A 25695-nucleotide genomic window follows, 5' to 3' on the forward strand; every position below is an offset into this window, starting at 1 on the left:
CCGTGTGTACTCATTTGCGCCATTCCCTCTCTGTTAAAGTCAGTTTTGCTTATTTTTTTAAGTTCATCGCCGAAAGATGTGTCAACACTACTCACTAGCGGAACGGGATAGGGGGTCCGTTATGGAATGGAATGACTTGAGAGTGAGATTGGACCATAACGCTATTCTGATCAGCTGCAACAATTCTTTCATAATCTTCTTCATTTTACAGATCAAAAGTACACAGACGTGATGTCTAATGGATATTCACACAACTCAATCTGTTAAAACGTATGCTCGCCCTTCATGGGCGTACAAGGTAATCCGATCTAACCATGATGATGGTCGTTTTGACAAGATTGCAGAAGAGACAAACAAAGGTAAGTCACATTGTATGCAAGTCTGAAAGTAAGTGAGTTATGTCTTCAAAGGTTATGTGGACATACATTTTAGTTATAACTTATATGTTAATGTGTTCTAAGCAGTTTTCTTGAAAGTGTCTACAAGTACAACAAGAAGAAACAAGAGGAAAGGATTTTTTTTTAAATAATGGATATTTATGTGATCAAGAAAAAAGGCAAAACAAAGAAAGCAGAAAGAATTATGGGAGAAGTAAACACACACACACAGGATTTTAAACTGTCATTTATGTCTGTTAGCTGGTACATGCTAGCTAGCTTGACGAGAAAGAGAACTTATTCAAAGAAATAATTCATTCATTGTGAAAAGAATGTTTCAAATGATTTTCAAACATCAACACTCCTGGAGATTACATTACCTGGTGACATGTTGATTTTTTTATGTGTGATTTAGTCAGCACATTTTTGTTCTCTCTCCTCAGCATTAAATAAAGAAAAGTCCATCAGTGAACACAGACGGTTCTTTACTCACAAAAGGACCTCAGTCAGGTAAGTTTGTGTTTTCCCTGTAGTTCATATGATATCTTTTGTGAGTTAATGGGTTATGGAAGGGTAGGTTTTCCTTTAAAATATTGGGGAACAAACCCGTCTGACAGTGAAGTCAAATAATTGACTGACATCCCAGTGAAAATATGCTCCGAGCTGTTTTCTTCTGCACTGTCTGCTCAATATTATTGTGCATCTTTCATTAAAAAATATGAGCTGACTGTGGATCATGGAGTGCTGATGTTATTGTGTGCCCACACTCGGTAGATCGCTGACCATGTGTGTGTGACACTCCACTCACTACGTTTTTTCCTATTCGTGTGAAAAAAAGGTTGCCAACCACCTGTGTGAGCCAAAATATTTCTGCAATTTGCCTGTTGAGAAAAATTCTAAAATTCATCAGAATTTAATGTAAAAGTAATTGCCAAAGAAAATGCTATTACCAATACTTATAATTGTAGTTTAAACTTAATTTCAATGAGCTTTTGCATTATGAGCATCTATACTTGCAGTTTATCAAACTTTGAACAGTTATCCTATATTTGTTATTCATGTCAAGCCTTTTTGTGTGTGACAGGTCTGCATCAGAACCAAGAAAAACAAGTTCAGCAAGTTTGAGTGGAACAGGAAGTTCTGCTACAAGAAAAAGTCGGAGTCACACTCACAGCCATTCATTTCAACTCTTTGAATCTTCTTCACAAGCTGAAAGTACTTCAGAAGCTGAAATGTCTTCATTCGATTTGGAAAACAGCCCACCCAAGGTTTTACTGGCCTTTATGCATTTACAGAAACAGTTCTTGATTATGGTTTCTGTATCTTGATCATACTTGAGTTCTTTCCAAGAGTGGATACCTTTATGTGTGTGTTTAATTTGTGCAAGTCAAACTTGGTTATTTTGTGGGGTGGTTTACATGATGAAGCACAGCATTACAGTATATAATGATCAAGGTTAAGAGGTTCGGACAGTTTGCTTTACCATCTTGAAAAGTTGTGAACAAGAAGAAGACGAAGGTGAAGATTTAAATCATTCTCTGTGCTTGTTTATTTTGATTTTTCGTGTTTAATTAGATTGCTTGGTCATTGATTGATCAGTGGACTAATTGCTTAAATAATGGATTAGTTAGTTAGTTGAATAATTTGGGGTAGGCTGATTGATTGAGTGGTCCGTGGATGCATGTTCATTGCTTATCTGCTCTTGTTACATTTTCAGCACTCAAGAAAAACTAGCAGGGCTGGAAAGAAAGGGGTGAAGAGGACAGGTTCCAGTACTAGCAGGGCTGGAAAGAAAGGGGTGAAGAGGACAGGTTCCAGTACTAGCAGGGCTGGAAAGAAAGGGGTGAAGAGGACAGGTTCCAGTGCTAGCAGGGCTGGAAAGAAAGGGGTGAAGAGGACAGGTTCCAGTACTAGCAGGGCTGGAAAGAAAGGGGTGAAGAGGACAGGTTCCAGTACTAGCAGGGCTGGAAAGAAAGGGGTGAAGAGGACAGGTTCCAGTACTAGCTTGCACCGTTCTGTGTTGCCGTCAACAAAGAGAGGAATCAAGAGGTTAAAATGTGAGGGCAAGAAAGTGATACGTTTTATTTTACATATATGTTTAGATTTAATTTGTTGTTGGTTGTTTGCAGTATGACCAATGAGATGAGCTATGCAGTTAATGTGAAGTATCTGTAGTGTCGTCTGTCATATGAGCGTTGATGCGTTGAGCTGTCGTTATGCGCCATACATGGCCCAGCTCATCCGGCTTCAGCGTGTTTTTATATCGGAGTGGTCCTTCTCCTAGACTGGTGGCTTTACAGGGCTTTCGAGTCCAGTCTACCCGGCTATTTGGCCATAGCTGGCTGGTTTGTTTATCTGAGGTGACCTTCCCCAGGGCTAGAACTTAAGATGCGGCTCTTGATCGCATGATGCTCCCGTCATTGGAGACCTGGGGTATTTCTTGAGTGTAACAGTGCCACCTGTTACCCCGCCCCATCCTGTTGGAAGCACCGCCAGTTGGTCCGCGACTGCTTATTCGTCCTGGCAAGCCTGGCTTATTTCGCAGCTAACCTCCATATCTGAAGGCCATCACACTATCCGCCACCTGTGAACGCGCCTGGTTGGGGGTGGTCGCCCCTACTGTCCCAGGGTATCTGTAGTGAGAATATGTATATCATTTTGAGTAACAGTGGCTTGCAAACTTCCCGGTTTGTTGTGGTTGTTAGAGTTGGTTGTACAGTTGCTGCCACTATTAGTCTAAGTGTCTGTCTTTCTCTGCCTGTCTATGTCTGTCTGTGAGACTAGATCTGTGTGACAGTACAGGCAGTCTGCAACATTAACAGTTTTAGTGTTATAAATTTTTTTTAAACACAATGTACATTCCCTAGAATGGCGTATGTAATGTTGAAAGTAGTTCATGTTTGTTACAGCTGAGAGGACATCCACACCAAAGTCCATTTCATCAAATTATCCAAGCATAGAAGCCTTCCGAGGTAAGTTTCTCTGCATTTTTTGGAAAATACTCTTTGCTAGCTCTACACTCATTATTTTTCTGTCCTCTAGATTCTTGTACTTGTTTGTATACAATTGTGTGTCTTGTTTTTCTGGTTTTCCATGTGTGCATGCGCACGCGTGCAGGTGTGCGTGCTTGTGTGCGTTTGAGTGTGTGTGTGTGAGTTTCCCTTCTCTTGTCGTTATTCTTTCTTTCCCATTCCTCACCATTTAATTCAGCCAATTTCATGATGACATCGCATCTTCATTCCAAACCTCTACTTCATATCTATATTCCAAAGCTCTACATCACATCCACATTCCAAAGCTCTACATCACCACATTCCAAAGCTCTACATCACATCCACATTCCAAAGCTCTACATCACATCCACATTCCAAAGCTCTACATCACATCCACATTCCAAAGCTCTACATCAAATCCACATTCCAAAGCTCTACATCACCACATTCCAAAGTTCTACATCACATCCACATTCCAAAGCTCTACATCACATCCACATTCCAAAGCTTTACATCACATCCACATTCCAAAGCTCTACATCATATCCACATTCCAAAGCTCTACATCACATCCACATTCCAAAGCTCTACATCACATCCACATTCCAAAGCTCTACATCACATCCACATTCCAAAGCTCTACATCACATCCACATTCCAAAGCTCTACATCACATCCACATTCCAAAGCTCTACATCACATCCACATTCCAAAGCTCTACATCACATCCACATTCCAAAGCTCTTCATCACATCCACATTCCAAACCTCTACATCACATCCACATTCAAAACCTTTACATCACATCCACATTCCAAACCTCTACATCACATCCACATTCCAAAGCTCTACATCGCATCCACATTCCAAACCTCTACATCACATCCACATTCCAAACCTCTACATCACATCTCCATTCCAAACCTCTACATCACATCCACATTCCAAACCTCAACATCGCATCCACATTCCAAAGCTCTACATCACATCCACATTCTAAAGCTCTACATCACATCCACATTCCAAACCTCTACATCACATCTCCATTCCAAAGCTCTACATCACATCCACATTCCAAACCTCTACATCACATCTCCATTCCAAACCTCTACATCACATCTCCATTCCAAACCTCTACATCACATCCACATTCCAAACCTCTACATCACATCCACATTCCAAAGCTCGACATCACATCTCCATTCCAAACCTCTACATCACATCCACATTCCAAACCTCTACATCACATCCACATTCCAAACCTCTATGTCCAGAAATGACATGGCATCTACAATGAAAACCTCTATGTTCAGATGGTAGACACCAGGAGCTGGACTGGAGCTTTGTCCCCCGGCGGCCAGACTCTCCCCACGAGGCTGGGTCCCTGCTGTCGCTGTCCGACATCTGCCCAAAGGCCACGGGGGTCACGCCGGCGCAGGACTCATCAGAGGATGATGACAGGACAGTGCAGCGCTCAGCGTCTTTCCCTCAGACTTGGTCCCCTACTGGCGTGAGGCACAGGTCCTTCGTCAAAATGGCACCTCTTCCTGTGTCTGGTAATGCCTTCGTCTACTTGTACACTATCTCTTGTGTTAGATGTTGACTGTTGTTTGATTTGTAACACTCACCTCTTCCTGTGTCTGGTAATGCCCTCGTCTGCTTGTGCACTATCTCTTGTGTTAGATGTTGACTGTTGTTGGATCTGTTACACTCATGCACCACTTTACACATTTCTGGGCTCTGTTGGACTTTTCTTTTGTGTATGTTTCTGGCTACTCTGTAAATATCCTGTACTATTTTCAGAAATTCATTTTTATTGTACTGTCTGTATTCATTGAGTATGAATGCCTGCAAAGTAACCAAGCAAGCAAGCCGGGATATGGGCCAACTTCACTTACCAGAAACCTGTATCTGCATGGTGTGCTGTTGTAAGACTTATTTTAGTTAGTATTGTGTACATCTTCGTGGTTGAAAACGACGTTAAACTCCAAATAAAGAAAGAAAGAAATTGTGTACAGTAGTCCCTTCCATTTCCGGTCCTTTCGTGGGCGTGAACCTGCCCGGAGCGGCCAGCTTTCCCATGACTAATGAGTTTTCCTTCTATAATTGACTCTTAATGGCCGTTAACCTGTCTGACGCGGTCAACGGTCACTGATTTTTGCCCTAAGGTGCCCCTCTTACTCGACAGGAGCGGCCACTTAACGGCCACTTGTCACTTTCGCGGGCGAGCGCCTGTACATGGTGTGTGTGTGTGTGTGTGTGTGTGTTGTGTGCACAGACGGCACAGCACGAGCAGACGACATGAATACTTACGCATGCGCAAACTGTAAATACAGACATGCGCATACATGTACATTTACGGCAGTCACTTCCGGATCGATCACAGCTGATGTGAGTTTGAAACACTTGTTTATCTGACACTCAAATACATGTGTATATATAATAATCCAAACAACACACATAGAAACATACGAAACAATAGCTTAGCCAGGACGATCGAGTTAAACACGCAAATAATTAAGATGTATAAACGAAAGCAAAACTAACAGAGACAATGAATCGGCGGCTCATGGATGATCGCTTTCTTTTCTTCATGAAAACTTGATCGTGTTTTTGGGGTTTTTTTGGAGGAGGAGGGGGCCTGTAATGAACGGCCACCTGATATTTGCGGTCACCTTTGCAATGACTAATGGGTGACCGGATATGGCAGGTACTACTGTACATACAGATACAATGCATGGCATGGGGAAGGCCTCAGTGTATTGCGAAAATGGTTTTTATTTTTCTTACTTTTTCTTTGTTTTTGTTTGTTTTGTTGTTGTTTTTTCTTCTTTTTTGTGTTTTTATGTGTGGGTTGTTGTTGCTTTTTAAAGAAAAAAATTAAAAGCAACATTTGTCTGGTCTGTTGGTTTGTCCAGGGCTGTATTTCATTAATTAAATTTTCATCCTTCCTGAATTTCTTGTTCTGGTCATTTTTCAGTGGATTGCCCATCAACAGTGACGGCTTCCCAGGCTGTGGCCGATGATGGAGAGGACAGCACTGACAGCAACAGCTACACCTCCATCGGCACCTGGACCACTGCCACTGGAACACACACCGCCACTGGAACGCACACCGCCACAGCACACACAGGTAATATGCATGGCCACTTTGTTATCGGTCCTAATTGGATACACTTGTTAGTGTAGATGTCCCTCCCTCTCAGGTTGGCCACATATTTTGCACAGACAGGTAACATGCATCGTCACTTTGTTATCGCCCCAAAGTGGATACACTTGTTAGTGAGTTAATGAAGATGTCCCTCACGTGTACGTTAGCAACATATTCTGCACGGAACCTTTGTGATAGTGTCCATGACAAGCTTCCTCCCCTCCTTCCTCCCCAAAACATAATTGTCTATAAGCATAGTAATCTTCAGATTTTACAAAATTGGTAGCGGTGTACGATGGCAGCTCAGTTTCCCCATGAAAAAAAGAACTCGAATTTACATAAGAAAACCTGTAAATCAACATGAAGTTACCTTACCTTATCCATTGTTGTTTGCATGGTTAAAGGCCAACATTGGGGGCGCGACAGATGTAGCTCTGTTTTTATGTGCCTGTAATACATCCAGTGTTGCGGACAAATGCTTAATTTATCTCTGTGGCCGTCTACTATAGCAAGGGTTTGTCTCCTGGAGATGGATGTTTGCCTAAGTATGTGAAAGCAGAAATGTCCTGCTCCCCTCCTTCACTGATCCAGATACCCTCCTTCACTGATCCTGATACAGCCATTCTAACATTAGCATTACAGGTAATACGTTGTGTCGGATGTGGAGGTCGTGGGTTCGATCCCCATCCACGGCGAATACAAATACCTGATTTGTCCAAGCGCTCTCTAGTCCACCCAGCTGGAAATTGGTACTTGACCATATTCAGGGCCGGGTAAGACAAAGACAGCAAGGGGAGGAGTGGGCACTGCCCTCATAAAGCTGGCCCCAGAATGTTTGAGATCTCTAACATCTCGCTCCCCTACCACCAACAAATAGTTAAAGGACTACCTTTTTTCTTTACCCCAGATGTGGAGATGAAGCCAAGTGAGGCGACCAAGAGAACAGCTGTGAGGAGGGACAGCAGCTGTGGCTCCCCCACCCTGGTGCTGAGGTCCTACCTGCAGCACAACCTGCACTCCACTGCCATCCGCCCCACACAGGACATCCGCCATCTGCAGACTACGCCACAGCTCTCCCCCATCAAGCTATTGCCAGGTCGGTCCCAACTCGGCACAGTTGTGGCTGTGGACTTTGTCTTTTTGCGATAAAAATTCACTAATCATTAATTGATAGAGAACCAGTTCCATGACATGCAAGCAATATTTAATAGATTTACTAAGGATGTCGCTTTTATGTACTTTCTTCAGCAAATTTGCAGAACTGGCCATAAATGTTTGTCCATTTTCCAAAGTGTTTGATGTTTTTTGGCGTCATCTTTATCCCAATAAGAAAATGGTTTAACAGTTCTGTTGAAGTGACGGCACAGTTTTGTTGTTGACAAAATGAAAGAATTTTTGATGTTTTGCTTACTGCCCACACTAAATGACATCCCTGTTGTACAGACGAGCAGTCAGTCGTTAAGATATGACATAATGAAGATCTAGTTGCATACGTGTATGCAGGCAGGAGAGCAAGTTGATTTGCTTGTTCTAGTGTTCACACACATGTTGTAGACACAGGCTGTCAATCAATCAATCAATATGGCTTATATCGCGCGTATTCCGTGGGTACAGTTCTAAGCGCAGGGATTTTTGTTTTTTTGTTTGTTTATTTTTTTATGCAATTTATATCGCGCACATATTCAAGGCGCAGGGATTTATTTATGCCGTGTGAGATGGAATTTTTTTACACAATACATCACGCATTCACATCGGCCAGCAGATCGCAGCCATTTCGGCGCATATCCTACTTTTCACGGCCTATTATTCCAAGTCACACGGGTATTTTGGTGGACATTTTTATCTATGCCTATACAATTTTGCCAGGAAAGACCCTTTTGTCAATCGTGGGATCTTTAACGTGCACACCCCAATGTAGTGTACACCGAAGGGACCTCGGTTTTTCGTCTCATCCGAAAGACTAGCACTTGAACCCACCACCTAGGTTAGGAAAGGGGGGAGAAAATTGCTAACGCCCTGACCCAGGGTCGAACTCGCTTCCGAGCGCAAGTGCGTTACCACTCGGCCACCCAGTGTCACTGTCACACACCTGATAGCATATGTTGACTCTTTCAGGTGATGCAAGACAGCGCACTCCATCTGTCCCCACGCACAATGTGTCTCCCAGGTAAGTTCTTCTTTCTTCTCCGTTTCACACCTCTGGTAATTATTCTGCTAACTTGGAAAGTTGAACGTTCTGCAGCATCTCTGCTCAAGACAAGCAAAAGAACAAAGCAAACCAAGAAGGTGTAAGGACAGAAGCACAAGGTACAGCACAAGGTACAGCAAGGTACAGCACAAGGTACAGCACAAGGTACAGCACAAGGTACAGCACAAGGTACAGCACAAGGTACAGCACAAGGTACAGCAAGGTAATGCGTGGAATTTGGGAAGTGTTGCCTGTTGTTAATGTGTCCATTGCGGGGTCACACATTATGGGTGGAAGTGGGCCCTTCAAGCTCAGCCCCCTGTAAGTTAAGTGATGAAAAGTATGAGGTGTTTGATTGTGAAGTGCATGAATGTTACGATGCATAGCATGACAGGTGTGTGTGTGTGTGGCAGGGGTCCCCGCAAGAGCCAGAGTTTCCTGAGCATGCCGACCCGCAGCGCTCCAGCCAAGTGTTCCACCATGCTCTTCTCCTCCCCCCTGCCCGACTCTGGCGACGCTCCACTGGACGTGTCCTCCATCAGGATGGCATGTGAGTCCGCGCTGGGTTGATTCAGGCAAATGTTGACTCAGGGCTTGTAGCCATTGGGCAGTGGCCATGATCAAGTCGTAGAGTGATTTTGTTTGGGAAAGTCCAAAACTAAGCATTTCAAGTCTTTACTATAGACAATGTTGAGAAATAATTGTGGCAGGATTTTTAAGCGCAGAATTGCACCCCTGACAGTAAGGCAAACAACCTGCCAACGACACACCTGTTATTGTTTATCACTGAGGTGATTTTCACCCACTGAGCACCGGACGTTGAGGAATACTTAGTCAGAACATAACATTCTTTAAAAATGAATACTTTCAGCTTTCCTTTTATTCTTTATTAACTTCACTCAGTGTGTGTTGTTTGATATTTCAGTGTCAGAGACCTTGAACCTGAGGGAAGCTGCCCACACAGTGAGAGAGAACCAGCCCCATGAAAAAGTGAGTGGGGCATCGGGAGTATTGGGGATGGGGTCGGGAGAGAAGGAGGGGCTGAGACTGGGGAAGAAAGACAATAAGCTATCTCAAAATGAACAAACTTCATCAGGCTGCTGAATGTACAGCTACCAAAAGAGCTCTAAATTGGCGTCTTAGCCGATTCAGTCAAAATTAACGTTGTTACTTCGTGTAATTTAAGCTGCGATTTTGCTTTTGACTAACAGAATCCGATTAAGGATAGGGAAGAAAACTAAGCATGTCAGCATGAGCAGAAAGATATTAACAAGATGAATTAAGAATATGGTTTTGAATGGAAGATGAGTAATAGGATGTCATGGCTGTGCGCAGGTCATACAGGCCAGGCAGGAGGCGGAGAGGAGAGACAGGATGCTGACCAGCACACCACGGGGTGCAGGAGCAAGGAAGTTCATGGTATGTCTGTGGGGCAGGGATGTAGCTCAGTCGGTAGCGCGCTGGATTTGTATCCAGTTGGCCACTGTCAGCGTGAGTTCGTCCTTTACGTTCGGCGAGAGATTTATTTCTCAGAGTCAACTTTGTGTGCAGACTCTCCTCGGTGTCCGAACACCCCCGTGTGTACACGCAAGCACAAGACCAAGTGCGCACGAAAAAGATCCTGTAATCCATGTCAGAGTTCGGTAGATTATAGAAACACGAAAATACCCGGCATGCTTCCTCCGAAAACAGCGTATGGCTGCCTAAATGGCGGGGTAAAAAACGGTCATACACGTAAAATTCCACTCGTGCAAAATAAACAACACACGAGTGTACGTGGGAGTTTCAGCCCACGAACGCAGAAGAAGAAGAAAGGTATGTCTGTCAACTTACAATGTACGCCTTCTCTTCTCACTGTAGTCAATATAACACTTACCTCGACAGTACTATTCTTGCACATTATCTATTATAGGCCGAAAAAATTGGACAAAACGCTGAGTGGGTACAATTATCTCCCATAACCATGCGCCACCGTGGATCCCAAGCACTGTCCGAGTGCTTCCCCCTTACAGGATGTAGGTGGCGCGGCCTCTTTCTTTTTTCGCGCGTGTCAGACCGGCTGTGTTTCTGCTACGCTCCCGGATTATTTTGGACCAAGAGGCTTCTTTTCTGTGTGGACTATCACCTGTTGGATTATTGTGTGTTATTCCACTTCTGGCTTGAGGCTACGTTGTGTTTCCTTCAACTTGTGCCTCCGTTTTTGTGTGGCGGACTCGGCGTGCCTCCCGTCCTACTTCGTGGTGACCGGTCGTCTGCTTCTCGTTTCGCCGCATTCACTTGAGTATTGACCTAAATTTTCTTTGAATTTTGTTAATTCTCGGTCTTTAAGGGTACGTACAGGGCGAGGTAGGATGTCTCGTCCTGTTTTGGGCTCTGGTTCTACGGAACCAGAGTCTGCCGGGGGCAACCCTTCTCCGGGCGCCCAGCGTTATGTTTTACGCACGGAGAAGGGGATCTTTCGGCGCTCCGACTCTCCCTCCCCAAACGCTTTGCGTTTGCGGCGAGGGAGGGCGGAGAAAGCCTGTTTGAGCAAGCTCAATGCGAGCTTGCTCAAACAGGCTGGGCTTGAGCCTGGGACTTCGGGCGGGGCTGCGCCGTCGAAGGTTCGGGGAAGGTCGAGGGGAAAGAAAAAGCTTCTTTCTCCTTCTCCTTCAGTGGAACAGGCTTCCCCCCCTTCGACGCCGTTGTCCGGCCCTCAGTCTCAGGCTTCAGCTCCTCCCGGTTTCAAGCCTGGGGGGAAGGTTTCCTTCTCCTCCCTGGCTCGAATCCGGGGGCAGGTCGATTCCCAACCCTCTTTGGGGGTTGGTGAATCCGATCTAGGGGCTACTGGAGAGACTCAGGTTTTGACAGCCAACGGCCATACCACGTTGAAAACACCGGTTCTCGTCCGACCACCGAAGTTAAGCAACGTCGGGCCCGGTTAGTACTTGGATGGGTGACCGCCTGGGAACACCGGGTGCAGTTGGCATTAAAATCTTCCTTTTCCGGTGCCTCTCCTGTGCCCTCCTCGGTTTCCACCGCTGTGGAAGCCAGGAGGGACATGGGTCCTCTTCTGAACTCCCTCGCTGGGTCGTCTGCTGCTGTTTCGACAGTAGTTTCGGCCTCTTGGGGGGGGGAGATCGGAGGAGATGACGGGGTCTCTGAATTCCCTCCCCGCTGGGGTTGGGATGCGAATTGACCCCGTTCAGGGCGGTCCTGTGGGGGCAGGGGTTTCAGGCTTCGTGCCTACGACCACTGCTACTACGGTTCCCTCTGACGTCCGTGTGACTGGTGGCTGTCCCTCTTGTTAAGACGCTCCGGCCGACTAGTTACTGGACGTGGAGGTGTTCGACAGAACGTGGTACTTCTGTCGAATGGTCAGGGCGACGGGAACATTGTTTCTGTTGCTCAGACCGACACCTCCGACCGGACCGTCTTGACCCCACGCCATTCCTTAGCGTCTGGTGTTCGGGTGACGGATGGTCCGGACCAAGGGTCCGGAACGTTCCAGGCTTACGGGTCGGGATCGAACCGGACCCACGGGTCCCGACTGGACTTGACCTCCGGGTTTGGTCCGGACGGGACCCATGGTACGGGACCGTACCGGACCTTAGGGTCCGGTACGGGACAGTACCTCCGGCCCTTGCCGGACCCCCGGACCTACGGGTCCGGATGGTACGGTACGGGACCAGTGGTTCGGTCGGGACCGGACCACCCGACCACCTCTGTTGGTCTGGGTGGTCTGGCACCGAACCGGAACACACCGGACCACCGGACCTACGGGTCCGGATGGTACGGTACCGGACCAGTGGTCCGGTCGGGGCCGGACCACTCGACCACCTCTGTTGATCCGGGTGGTCTGGCACCGAACCGGACCATGCCGGACCTACGGGTCCGGATGGTACGGTATGTCCACGTCCGACCGAGCCATCCGAACACTTCTGTGGGTACGGATGGTTCGGTACCGAACGGGACCTCCGGATGCTACGGGACCGGACCGAACCTACGGGTTCGGATGGTCCGGTACCGGACCAGTGGTCCGGTCCGAACCGGACCACCCGACCACCTCTGTTGGTCCGGATGGTCTGTCACCGAACCGGACCATACCGGACCACCGGACCTACGGGTCCGGATGGTACGGTAGGTCCACGTCCGGACCGAACCACCCGAACACTTCTGTGGGTACGGATGGTTCGGTGCCGTACGGGACCTCCGGATGGTACGGGACCGGACCACAGGACCGGAACATCGGACCACCCTATCGGATCGGTCCGGACCACCCGACCACCTCTGTTGGTCCGGATGGTCTGGCACCGAACCGGACCTACGGGTCCGGATGGTACGGTATGTCCACGTCCGGACCGAGCCACCCGAACACTTCTGTGGGTACGGGTGGTTCGGTGCCGAACGGGACCTCCGGATGGTACGGGACCGAACCGGACCTACGGGTCTGGATGGTCCGGTGCTGGACCGGTGGTCCGGTCCGGACCGGACCAACCGACCACCTCTGTTGGTCCGGATGGTCTGGCACCGGACCACCGGACTTACGGGTCCGGATGGTGCGGTGTGTCCACGTCCGGACCGAACCACCCGAACACTTCTGTGGGTACGGATGGTTCGGTGCCGAACGGGAACTCCGGATGGTACGGGACCGGACCGGAACACCGGACCGGACCACCCTACCGGACCGGTCCGGACCACCCGACCACCTCTGTTGGTCCGGATGGTCTGGCACCGAACCGGACCTACGGGTCCGGATGGTACGGTACGTCCACGCCCGGACCGAGCCACCCGAACACTTCTGTGCGTACGGATGGTTCGGTGCCGAACAGGACCTCCGGATGGTACCGGACCTACGGGTCCGGACCTACGGGTCCGGATGGCCCGGTGCCGGACCACCCGACCACCTCTGTTGGTCTGGATGGTCTGGCACCGAACCGGACCATACCGGACCACGGGTCCGGATGGTACGGTATGTCCACGTCCGGACCTAACCACCCGAACACTTCTTTGGGTACGATGGTTCGGTGCCGAACGGGACCTCCGGATGGTCCGGCACCGGACCGGAACACCGGACCACCCTATCGGACCGGATCGGCACCCCCGACCGGACCGGACCATTTCTTTTCTGATCAGACCCGATGGGTTCCTGTTCAGTCTATAAATGGCGGGGGTTCGTTGGCTGGGCTGACCCAACAGTCGCAGGGTTGTTGTTTTTCTCCCCCTTCGGCTGCTGGAGACGTTTCGTCTTTGGGGCAGGGGTCTTCGCGGCCTCTTGCTTCTGTGGGCGTTTCTTCACAGCCTGCTTCATCGCTTTCGGCTCTTCCCCCTCAAGCTCCCTACACTCCTGCTTTTGAGGAGTTGTCGGGAAGTGAAGAGGAGAGTGAGTCGGAGGACGATAGGGAGGAGGATCAGGGTCGTCCTGAGGTTAACACTGATCCTCTACCCTTGCCGGTTTCTGATGGAACTTCCGAAGCTATGCTTCGTACTTTCCAACAGTACATGACAGACATCACGCGGCGTCTTGACGTCACGGATGCCTCTCTTAAGCGTCTGTCGTCTAGTGTTGACACACGGGACCTGGACCCGGGGTCTGAGGACGAGAGGCAGGAGGCTCGTCCTCGCACAACTAGAAGGACGTTTGAACAGTTTCAGGACGTCCTTCCCTGAGACGCCCTCTCGTCCTTTGAGTCCGCTTCGGCCCGGGCGCGGGAGGCTCACGCCGCGTCTGCCGGCGGCTCGTTTTATGAGCGATCCGTCCGCCGGCAATTCGCGTTCCACCCTAGTCTTAGTGCCACGGTGGAAGCGGCAGCACATCGCCTGAGGAGTACAGATTCACGTGCTAACGTGACCTATGTTCCTCGGGAGGACGCGGGTTCAGTGCCATGCTTTCCTTCGGGAGGGGCACCTCCACTGTTTCCTCGTGTCCAATCTGTTTCGTCCCTCCCTTTTCCCTTTGACTCTCGAACTCTCCCTTTCCAGACTTCGAGTGTTTAGGGTGGGGCTGACGGTGATGTGTTCGTTGGGGAGGTGCCTTCGGTCAAGAAGGTGGAACTGAGCTCTGCTTCGTTCCACAATCTTGAGGCCACCGTTTCTTCCACAGTCGAGGCCCAATCACAGGCCTTGACATGGATGAGCACGCTGTCCACACTGTTGGACCCTCCCGATCGGGCAGAGTCCGATTCCACTCGGGTCCTTGACACGGTTCGAGTGGATCGGGCTTTGCATGCCGTGCGATCGTGCGTGACGTCTGCGGCAGAATTGGCCATTGGAACACGGGTCCACTTTATTGGCCCTGTTCCGTGATCATTTTCTGCCTACTTCTATAGTGCCTCCGGATATGAGGAAGAGTCTGAGGAACACGTTTCCTCAGCCTTCTTCCCTCTTTCATCCGGACACTGTTCGTTCTGTGGTGGAGTCCACACGCCAGAGGAACACTGATTCTCTGATGGTTGGCCTCGCTGCTTCGGCGACGGCGGCGGGGAGTAAGAGAAGTGCTACAGTCACCTCCAGCTCCCAGCCTCAGAAGAAGAAGAAGAAGCCAGTTTCACTGCCTCCTTCTTCCTCCTCTTAGGCGCCTGTTGCGTTCCCAAGCAAGACGAAGGGTGCTCAGACAGGTAAGGGGAAGCAGCACCACCAGGGGGGGTGGTCGCAAGCCTGCGCCTGCCCGCCAGCAGAATTTTCAGTGAGTCCCGGCCCTACGTTGACGCCCCCTCAAGTTGCCCCTCTTTCGTCCGTCGGTTCCCTTTTTCGGGCCCGCGGCATGTGGGGCAGACTGGTCTCCAACCAGTTTTTCTTGAGGGTGGTGTGGTCGGGGTTTTCTCTACCGCTGTCGTCACAACCTCCATTGTCCGCTCTAACCTGGACGTTCCCCCCTCCTCGAGACCCTGCCAGATGGCAGGCTCTTCAGGACGAGGTGAACTCGTTGGTCGAGAAGAAGGCGGTCTACCCCCTTTCTCAGCCTTCTCCGGGGTTCTGCTCCCGCCTGTTCACCGTCCCCAAAAAGGACGGCCGGTTCAGGCCGGTGTTGGACCTCTCCACCTTGAACTTGTACCTTCACAGGTGCAAGTTCAAGATGGAAACCCCTTCGTCGGTCCGGTTGGCCATCCGGCCAAACGATTGGGCCATGTCTGGGACCTCCAGGATGCTTACTTCCACATCCTGGTGGCCCCGGGGTACCGACATCTGCTCCGGTTCGTTTGGGAGGGCACAGTGTTCGAGTTTCGGGCCCTCCCATTCGGCCTGTCCTTGGCCCCTCTGATTTTCAACGGGGACAACAACACCACATGCTTAGCTTACCTTCGCCACCAGGGGGGCACCAATTCTCGGTCCCTCTCCCTGTTGGCGGAGGAGATTCTGCTCTGGTGCCAGACCAATCAGGTCCGGATGTCAGTCCAGTTCGTTCCGGGGAAACTGAACGCCCTGGCCGACATTCTCAGTCGGGGCGATCAGGTTCTCTCCACAGAATGGACCATCGCTCACAACGTTCTACAGCGTCTGTGGGCAAGGTGGGACCGTCCTCTGATCGATCGGTTCGCAACTCGATTCAGCGCTCGGCTTCCCAGGTACGTCAGCCCCTTTCGAGACATGAATGCGTTCCACTTGGACGCATTCACTCTCTTGTGGAGGCTCCTCGATGCTTACGCCTATCCCCCGACATCTCTGATTCCGAGGGTGCTGGCAAAATATCTGCAGGAACGACCAAGACTGATTTTGGTCGCGCCTTACTGGCCAACAGCTCCGTGGTTTCCAGATCTTCGCGGTCTCACCCACGTAGACCCTCTACCTCTGGATCTGGACGGGGGAGGTCTGCTCCAGCCTCGATCATGCCTCCCTCATCCACGTCCAGAGAGTCTGTGCTTGACCGCGTGGCTCTTGTGCGCTCCAAACTGCTTGCACTAGGATTGCACAAGAGTTCAGTAGAGTTTTCCTTGAACGCTAAGAGGCGATCAACTAATCAGCTCTACGACTTACGCTGGAGAGCTTGGGCCACCTTCGCCTTGTCCAAGGGGATAAAGCCGCTTTATCCCTCAACACAGGACTTGGCCAACTTCCTGGTGGAAGTGTATCAAAAGAAGAGTCTTTCTTCTAAGACTCTTCTTGGATACAGATCTGCCATCGCTTCCACGATTGCGGCCGCTACTGGTCGCAGATCTGAACACTTGATCAGGTCCTCCCTCATCGCTAATGTCCTTTCGGGTATTAGCAATGCAGCGGTGTCTAAACCTCGGGTTTCATTTCCCAAGGGGGATGTCTTTCTGGTCCTCAAACTCCTGCGTAGCAATGAGTTTGAACCCCTGGCAGGCATCAGTATCAAGTTGCTGATTTTTAAGACTAATTGTTCCTCATCGCTTTAGCCACTTGCCGTAGACTCAGTGGTATTCAAGCTTTGAGTGGCCTGGACTTTGACATTGAGTTCACCACACAGCAGTGGTTGCCAGCATGGTCACGTCAGTCTAAGATATGTTTCTTGGGTATATTTTCTTTTACGGTAGTACTGTTCGAAAATTGCCTGGGTATCTTAATCCTTGGATTTAAGTGATTTTGATTAAGGAGTTTAATACTCTACATATCACCCTCACACCACTCTGGTATTCTGTGCAAGAATAGTACTGTCGAGGTAAGTGTTATATTGACTGTAAGGCTTCTTTTTAAGCCTACTGTCTATATGATACTTACCGAGACAGTACTATTAGAGTTTCCCTCCCGCCTCCCCTCTTGATATGTTATGGGCTTTTTGAGGGTCTGCAGCTCATAAAGAAAGAGGACGCGCCACCTACATCCTGTAAGGGGGAAGCACTCGGACAGTGCTTGGGATCCACGGTGGCGCATGGTTATGGGAGATAATTGTACCCACTCAGCGTTTTGTCCAATTTTTTCGGCCTATAATAGATAATGTGCAAGAATAGTACTGTCTCGGTAAGTATCATATAGACAGTAGGCTTAAAAAGAAGCCTTACATTTTGCATCATCTCATTACACCCCCGGTATAGGGGTGTGTATAGGATTCGGTCCATGTGTTTGTTTGTTTGTGTTCGCATATAGATCTCAAGAATGAACGGACCGATCGTCACCAAACTTGGTGAACAGGTTCTATACATTCCTGAGACGGTCCTTACAAAAATTGGGACCAGTCAAACACACGGTTAGGGAGTTATTGGATTCGGTCCATGTGTTTGTTTGTTTGTTTGTGTTCGCATATAGATCTCAAGAATGAACGGACCGATCGTCACCAAACTTGGTGAACAGGTTCTATACATTCCTGAGACGGTCCTTACAAAAATTGGGACCAGTCAAACACACGGTTAGGGAGTTATTGGTGGATTAAAATTATACAAGGACTTATAGAGGGACATCTTAATGGTCAAAGGGAAATAACCATTCTCACTCAGTCACTGCCACCAACTGAGAAGGTTATTTCCCTTTGACGGGGGTGTTTTTCCTACCTCGGAGGAATTTCTTGTTTGAATCTTCTTTGAAATAGCAGGTTCTATGTCACTTTGTCACTTCGGGGGTTAATTTGGGGTCGTGCCTTTGCATGTTGGTTATGAATTTGAATCGGAGTGAAAACGTAGAAATTATTTTACTGTCAACTGAAAGTGCATTCGAACCTGCCCTGGCGACTACCTCTTGACAACAACGACCTGCCCATTACGACCATGAATGTAGATGTAAATGCTTGTATAACTGTGTTTTAATTTTAAATGTGTCAAGCGCAAAGAGCATAATTGTAAAGTTATGATGTTGCGCTATATAGATGCTCATTTATTATTTATTATTATTATTATCTGAAAAGATATCCAACAAATTTGTTTGTATATAATTCACTTTTCCATAGCGACCACCTGTCTATTACAAGCACTTTTGGTCAGTCCCTTAGATGGTCGTTATAGACAGGTTTGACTGTAATGCAAATAAGCTAGGTTCAAACTGATTTAGAACAACTGCTGTGCTGATGGGATATGAACTGATTGTATGTGTACAGTGGAACCTGTCCTCTGTACAAGCCCCCGCTGAGGATGAGGTGGAGTTGGCGCCCCTAGAGACCAGCGGCCACACGGTCAACTCGCAGGAGATTGTGGCCGACAGTTGGAGTGAGAGCTCCATCAACCTGCTGGACGACCAGGTGCTGTTTCAAACCATCCTACAATCAACACCACCAGCTTGCTTATCATATACCCTTGTAGCTGTTCCTTGTAGACTAAAATGGAAGAAAGGTTAATGGCTGTAGCGTTTCATAAAATATAATGAAAACATTCACAAAATCGTCAAGCTACAATCAATCAATCAATATGAAGCTTATATAGCGCGTATTCCGTGGGTACAGTTCTAAGCGCTTGTCGAAGAGTTGTCAACACAGGACTAAGAAAGAAACTAACATCTACAGACGGACACGAACCCTATCACACACTAGCAAACCCTGATAAACATACAACAAACAACTGTTTAACAACAATGTACACATCAATAGCTAGGTCCAAACAAAATAATATTAAACACAAAGAAAACACCTCTCACAGAGCACAGCACAAGAATGTCTTTTGGGGCACAACACATCACATCGAACATGAAAGTCGCAGCCAGCTACGGGAAGAACTGAGTCTTCAACCTACTCTTGAACGCGTCAAGAGAGGGGCTCTGGCGAAGCTCAAGCTGCAGGGAGTTCCAGACGGAGGGGCCCGCGGAGGGAAATGCACGCTGACCAGCAGATGCGAGTTTCGAGCGAGGGATGTGAAGGCAGAGTGGGTCAGCAGCAGAACGAAGGGGACGGTCGGGGGGCTGGGTGTACAGGTCCAGGGAGGATTGAAGGTACTCGGGAGCAGAGTCGTTGAGACACTTGTGGACCAGAGTGGACAGTTTGTAGGAGATTCGGGTGTTGACAGGGAGCCAGTGCAAGGAGCGAAGTTGGGGGGTGATGTGGTCTCGCTTCGTCTTCCTCAACGTCAGCCTGGCAGCAGCGTTCTGGACTCGTTGTAGGCCATGAATGGATGAGGTGGGGAGGCCAGCCAGAAGGGAGTTGCAGTAGTCCAGACGACTGAAGATGAGGGAGACAACCAGCTTGACACAGGCGTCATGGGTGAGGTAGCGACGGATGGAGGCGATGCGTCGTAGGTGGAAAAAGCAGGTCTTGATGATGAAGGAGATGTGTGTCTGCATGGAGAGAGTGGAGTCGAGAAAGACGCCAAGGCTCTTGACAGCAGGGGAGAATGGAACAGTCGCGTCATCCAGCTGGAGGTCGGTCACAGTGAGGGAAGCAATCTTCTGTCGTGTTCCAACGAGAAGGGCCTCCGTCTTCTCACTGTTCAGCTTCAACTTCTACGGGTATTTAAGCAATTACCAGTTAAGGCCATTTGTGTTGAACACTTAAAGTTGTAAACATGTGAAACACTGAAGTTTACATGGTACATTTTTCTTGTGAACAGGACATGGAGGCACCAGAACCTGAGCAGCACACGTTCAGACCTGTAGGCATGGCCCATGCTCCCAGGACAAAGCCAGAGAGTGCAATCCACCGGGACAGCTGTCCTGGCCTTCACAGCAAAGTTCACAGCCATGGAGAACCTAGCGGTCAAGCATTTTCACCCATGGATGTTGAAGAGGTCTCAAGCATCAAGAGAAATAATCCCCCAGCCACTCAACAGCCTGAGGAGGGCGGGCGCTTCAGAGACAGACGGGGGGCTTCAGTACAGGAAGGTGTCCCGGTAGAGGCTGCTCCTGTAGACGGCAGAGGAGACACTTTCAGAAAAGGTCCACAAGAAGAAGATGAAGAATTTGACTCTGAAGCTTCTGGGGGTGAATGTGAAAACTCAGCAGAGAGGGGTCCCACAGATGGGAAGACAGAGACGTCAGACAGCAGCATGTGCTACGAGCTGTCCATCGACGACCACCTTAACATCTACTCCCCCAGCAAGGTGCACAAGAAGAGGAAGGCTCGCTGGCGGCGACGGTTGGTGTCGCAGTTTGACCAGGAAGAAGACGTGTGTCCACTGAGCGCGCTGGTCAGATCCCCCCGGGAGGTGGCCAGTAAGCCGGGCATGCGCATGTGGATAGAGCCACCGGACAGTGGCTTTCTGGACATGGTCAGCGATGCCCCTGATGGTGAGTCCACTCAATTATTGCATGGTGTTCTAGCCTTGTGGTGAAGAATGTCTGATATCTCCCTTTCGCAGCTTTGAGTCCTTGAGATTTGAACACTGGCTGATTGATTCCTTGATTTCTATATTCTGTGATGGATTGATTTTGAAGGTTAATGTGAATTTTGTGCGTACTTTCAGCCGACTTTCAGAAACTTGTGTGGAGAAAAGGTTTGATAAGGAAAATATGAAAACAACTGTAAGGCTTAAGGGATGGGCTAGCAGTGGGCACCACTCTCTCGCCTTCTCTGATTGGTCAATCCTGTCTGGCTTATGAAGTCTCGCGTAAGAAATAGAATATGTCAGATCCGAACGATTTTAATGTTAGCCCACACACAAGGTACTGCACATGAGATTCTTAAGGTGTAACGCAGGTGTGGCTACCTGCATGAGGCAAGTGCGCCCACTTTAAAAAGGAAAACAGTAGGGAGATCTGTGTTTATGCAGAGAACACCAGAACGTGTTGAAAAAATATGAGAAAAGGGTTCACAGAAGGGTTTTTTGCTTGCAGTTAAAAATTAACAAAATGTATTTGACTGCACAATTGCAAATTTACAAGAAATCTTTAAATTTTGCCATAACAAAGTTCTCAATGTGACATCTTTTTTTCAGATATCATAGGACTGGTGTCAAAGAGTGTATCAAAGAGTGCAGCAGAATATGTTACTGCCTCCCCATGAGAGGAGCCACTCAATAGCACAGTCTGTTATGTCTGCAGTCTGGTCGTCTGTGTCAACAGCGTACATCTTCATCACATGGATAGCTTTTGTCATTCCCATAACCATGATGGGGAAATGAACAGGTTTTGAACAAAACTACGAACATGAAGGTAAAAGTCAAAGAAAGAAGAACAAAAGTCAAGAAGAAGAAGGACAAGAACCAAAAGCGCTGTGAAAAGAAAGTGATCCTCCTTGCTTGCAGTTCCTTGTTTCATGTGTAATTAGCTCTGCTATCAGAATTTGCCATCTGATTCTCACTGATTGTTGTCAGCATCATCTGTGTGCACTGAATCAAAGCCTGTTATGATATTATTATTATTATTATGGTGAGCTTATATAGTGCGAACCACAATTAACTGTGCTCTCCGCGCTTTACATACTAATTTCTGCCGTGTGAAATGGAATTTTTTACAGACAGACAGACAAACAAACATTTTTTTTTTTTTTAATTTTTTTACACACATTATATAACGCATTCACATCGACCAGCAAACCTCAAGCCTGTTAGGCGAAACTTTACCTTTCACGGCCTTTATTCCAAGTCACACGGGTATACTGTTTGTTGTCAGCATCATCTGTGTGCATTGAATCAAAGCCTGTAATGACACTGATTGTTGTCAGCATCATCTGTGTGCATTGAATCAAAGCCTGTGATGATAAATTTGCTTTCATTCATGTATTTTTACATTTATCATCTTTTGGATCTTCGTTGTTGTTTCATCGAATGTAATCATCAGTTGCATTATTCTCATCGATCATCATCCATATTCCTGCTGCCTGTGATCATTACATTGTCATTATAATCAGTATCATGATCATCATCTGCCATCAACGTCATACCAGTTCATTATTTGTTGATCACCCTTACTCTTATTGATCAGCAGTGTCTGAACTTAGTAAAATTTGTCAAATGGACGGTGATTGACTTTTGCTGCTATCAGTTGTCAGTGTTGTGTGCCATCTGTGGTTGTAATTATCTCCATTCTCACTTGTTGTTAACTGTCTTTGTTGCGTTAGATCACCAGTGCATTATCATCCCAACTCTAACTGAGCAGCACTCCAGTTCTGATTGTTGTTATAGTCTGTGTGCTGGCATAATTATAGTCCTCGTCATCCCTGTTGGACTTTTGAGTGTCAATGTCATTTCTATTCTGCTTAGCTGTCATTGCACTTATGTTTTGATTTGTCGTCCTCTTGCTAGTCTTCAATGACATTATCATTATGACCATGCCCGTTGCATATTGGTTTCTGTTTTGGTGTGGTTATTGTCTGGCTGCGGCCTTTTCCTTCTTCATCATCCCCTTTACCATTTCTTTTCTCTCTGTACTTTCTGCCACCATTATCATCGTGCTAATACAAAATACCTGTCTCCCATTGTCAGAACTTTCTCACCCTCGCCTTCTCCACATGATCAGTGTCTATCTTTATCACCAACCTCCTCTTTCACATTTTCCTTTTTCTTTCTCATCTTTTTGTTTTGTGTAAATGCCTTTGTCATTTGCTGGTACATGTTAATGACCATTACTGTTGTAAAAAAACTATGCAGTGGATTTTGTGTGTGTAAAGTCATGTGTGTTTTGTGGCCATGATACGTCAAGCAAACATCAAAGACATGGTTTTGTACATTGTTCAGTGATTTTGTTCTTTCAAAATCTTTGCAGTTTAAATTGTTTTTTCGTGCAAACAAGCATTTATTTTCATAAGGCTAGAACAAGTCCTGTTTGTCATATTTAGACACATTTTTCAGTGACAAAGGCTCTCCTATGAGACTTCAATGAAATATTGTTGTGGGTTGTCTTCAATGAAATATTGTTGTGGGTTGTCTTCAATGAAATTTAAAATTTATTTGACATTTTTGTGTCAATTGTTAATGAAGCTGTTTTTGTTCTTCTACCTGCAAATTGGGAGAATATTACCTGAAGCAGTGATTAGACTCTGTGATAAATGACTGCATTCTGTCCGCTGAATGATAGTTCAGGGAACAATTTTTGCTCCCATTATTACTTGATAATGACTGACACTATCAGTCAGTCAGTCCGTGTTTTTGCCTTGTTTGTTTTGTTCTTGTGCATTTTGGCATTTTGCATAATTTGGAATATATTGTCACTTGTCCTGTCTTTGCAAAACTTCAGGCTATGAAGAAGTCTTGAGATGAATAAGAATTAAAAAAAACAAGAAAGGTAGGTTGTTGAAACGTTTGTTATTGACAAAACAATATTCACTATTATGAATAGTTCAGCTGATAAATCTCAGTTTGTTTATTGCAGGTATTATCATCGTAATCAAATGTTTGCGCTTGTATTTGTAATGGACTTGGATGTAAGCAGTTTAGAAATACATGAAATTTGTAAATGGTTGTTTATAATTCATGGAAAAGATGCAAACACACACAGCAGTTTCATAGTGAAAGAAAAGTTTAATGAAAGCAAAAAAGTTTTTTTTTGCTGAACAGTCGTCCAAAAGAACGTCAATATTGATTAACAGAACTGCATCAACTGTTGAATTAAGCTCCATATATCTGAATGTGGTGTTTGTGTTACAGTGGACATGTAGTATCAAATTTTTTTGTCATGTAGGATTCTAGTTACATGTATAATTGAAGAACATAATATTTCTGTGAATTGTATGTATTTTGTATTATATGAAGTGTGATGGAATTTCAAATTTATTTCAATGAAATCAAATTTCAGGCATTTTTTGGTACATGTATGTACTTTCTCTTACTGTTTACCAGGATTTTTGTTTACTGTGTTGAAATTTGATAAAATGCATTTTTTTCATTGATCACACTTGTGTACAGTGGCACAGAAATGTCACGGAAGACAGTTTACCTCTGGGTCTCATTTGACTTTTATTTTTTCTCTCTGCAATGCTTTCTCTGTAAAACATGAACACTTTACATTTTTGGAGGAATATACCTATTTTATGATGGTTAGGTGCCATGATAACAAGTTGCAAATGTTCGGGTTGGATATTTTGTCCTTTTGACACACATGTTACTATAACTTAATTATCTTTATTTTCTGGCTGGAAAAGATGTGCTGGTTGAATAATTCTGTACAAAATCAATTTTCTGACAATTTTCACGTGTTCAGTGGCCATTGAAGCCTGCAGTTACCTGTTTTTCTGTAATATGGCTACATTAATTCTTTTGTTGTTGTTGTTAAATTTGTTTGCCTTTGCATTTTTCCACAGTTCAAATGAAATGAGAAATTAGGTTGAAATCTAATGTTTGTGTATTTTACTGTTAATGGTGTGTGTGTGTGTGTGTGTGTGTGTGTGTGTGTGTGTGTGTGTGTGTGTGTGTGTGTGTGTGTGTGTGTGTGTGTTACGTCATTTACACATTTATGTCATCTACATTGTAGAATGACAGACTTTATTTAGTGGGATGTCGGTAGTTTGTCAGTGTGTGTGTGTTGTGGGATGTCGGTAGTTTGTCAGTGTGTGTGTGTTGTGGGATGTCGGTAGTTTGTCAGTGTGTGTGTTGTGGGATGTCGGTAGTTTGTCAGTGTGTGTGTGTTGTGGGATGTGGGTAGTTTGTCAGTGTGTGTGTTGTGGGATGTGGGTAATTTGTCAGTGTGTGTGTGTTGTGGGATGTGGGTAGTTTGTCAGTGTGTGTGTGTTGTGGGATGTGGGTAGTTTGTCAGTGTGTGTGTTGTGGGATGTGGGTAGTTTGTCAGTGTGTGTGTTGTGGGATGTGGGTAGTTTGTCAGTGTGTGTGTTGTGGGATGTGGGTAGTTTGTCAGTGTGTGTGTGTGGGATGTGGGTAGTTTGTCAGTGTGTGTGTGTGTTGTGGGATGTCGGTAGTTTGTCAGTGTGTGTGTGTTGTGGGATGTGGGTAGTTTGTCAGTGTGTGTGTGTGTGTGGGATGTCGGTAGTTTGTCAGTGTGTGTGTGTTGTCACGGGGTGAGGGGATTAGACTTAACGACTGACTTAAACAGCCGTTCAGTCATGTGTTTTGACAGCTCCCATCCATTCTTATCCGTGATATTTACAGCAATTTGGTGCGAGTAGTTGAAAGTATTACTTTGATAACACTGGATGTACGCTAACCTTTGATTCAAACAATCCTCCCTAATAATGATTAATTCCTGTGTCATTTGCACAGCTTGAACACTGCCTGACCTTTTTGAATGTGCGCCAAGAATGCTGATT

The 25695-nt window shown here is 46.8% G+C and overlaps 1 protein-coding gene and 1 non-coding gene across 2 annotated transcripts; both read left to right on the top strand.

Annotated features, from left to right (window-relative positions):
• On the top strand, nucleotides 1-24769 carry LOC138952920 (serine-rich adhesin for platelets-like). The gene is made up of 15 exons (XM_070324674.1): nucleotides 1-359; nucleotides 821-887; nucleotides 1462-1645; nucleotides 2095-2434; nucleotides 3287-3349; nucleotides 4683-4925; nucleotides 6350-6502; nucleotides 7428-7616; nucleotides 8636-8687; nucleotides 9122-9258; nucleotides 9634-9698; nucleotides 10044-10127; nucleotides 18673-18813; nucleotides 20111-20786; nucleotides 21434-24769. The coding sequence occupies exons 1-15, from the start codon at nucleotides 239-241 to the stop codon at nucleotides 21499-21501; spliced, it is 2583 nt and encodes an 860-aa protein (XP_070180775.1). The 5' UTR covers nucleotides 1-238; the 3' UTR covers nucleotides 21502-24769.
• On the top strand, nucleotides 11558-11676 carry LOC138954016 (5S ribosomal RNA). Its single transcript, XR_011451684.1, has one exon. It is a non-coding gene; the product is annotated as a 5S ribosomal RNA (ribosomal RNA).
• Nucleotides 24770-25695: the final 926 nt, after the last annotated feature.

Source organism: Littorina saxatilis, linkage group LG17 (genome assembly GCF_037325665.1).
Source record: "Littorina saxatilis isolate snail1 linkage group LG17, US_GU_Lsax_2.0, whole genome shotgun sequence".
Taxonomy (NCBI): domain Eukaryota; kingdom Metazoa; phylum Mollusca; class Gastropoda; order Littorinimorpha; family Littorinidae; genus Littorina; species Littorina saxatilis.

Coding starts and splice junctions, on each gene's coding strand:
- LOC138952920 (XM_070324674.1), top strand. CDS start 239: ATGGATATTCACACAACTCAATCTGTTAAAACGTATGCTCGCCCTTCA. Junction 7,617..8,635: donor CCCCATCAAGCTATTGCCAG/GTCGGTCCCAAC, acceptor TGACTCTTTCAG/GTGATGCAAGACAGCGCACT. Junction 10,128..18,672: donor CAGGAGCAAGGAAGTTCATG/GTATGTCTGTGG, acceptor GTATGTGTACAG/TGGAACCTGTCCTCTGTACA.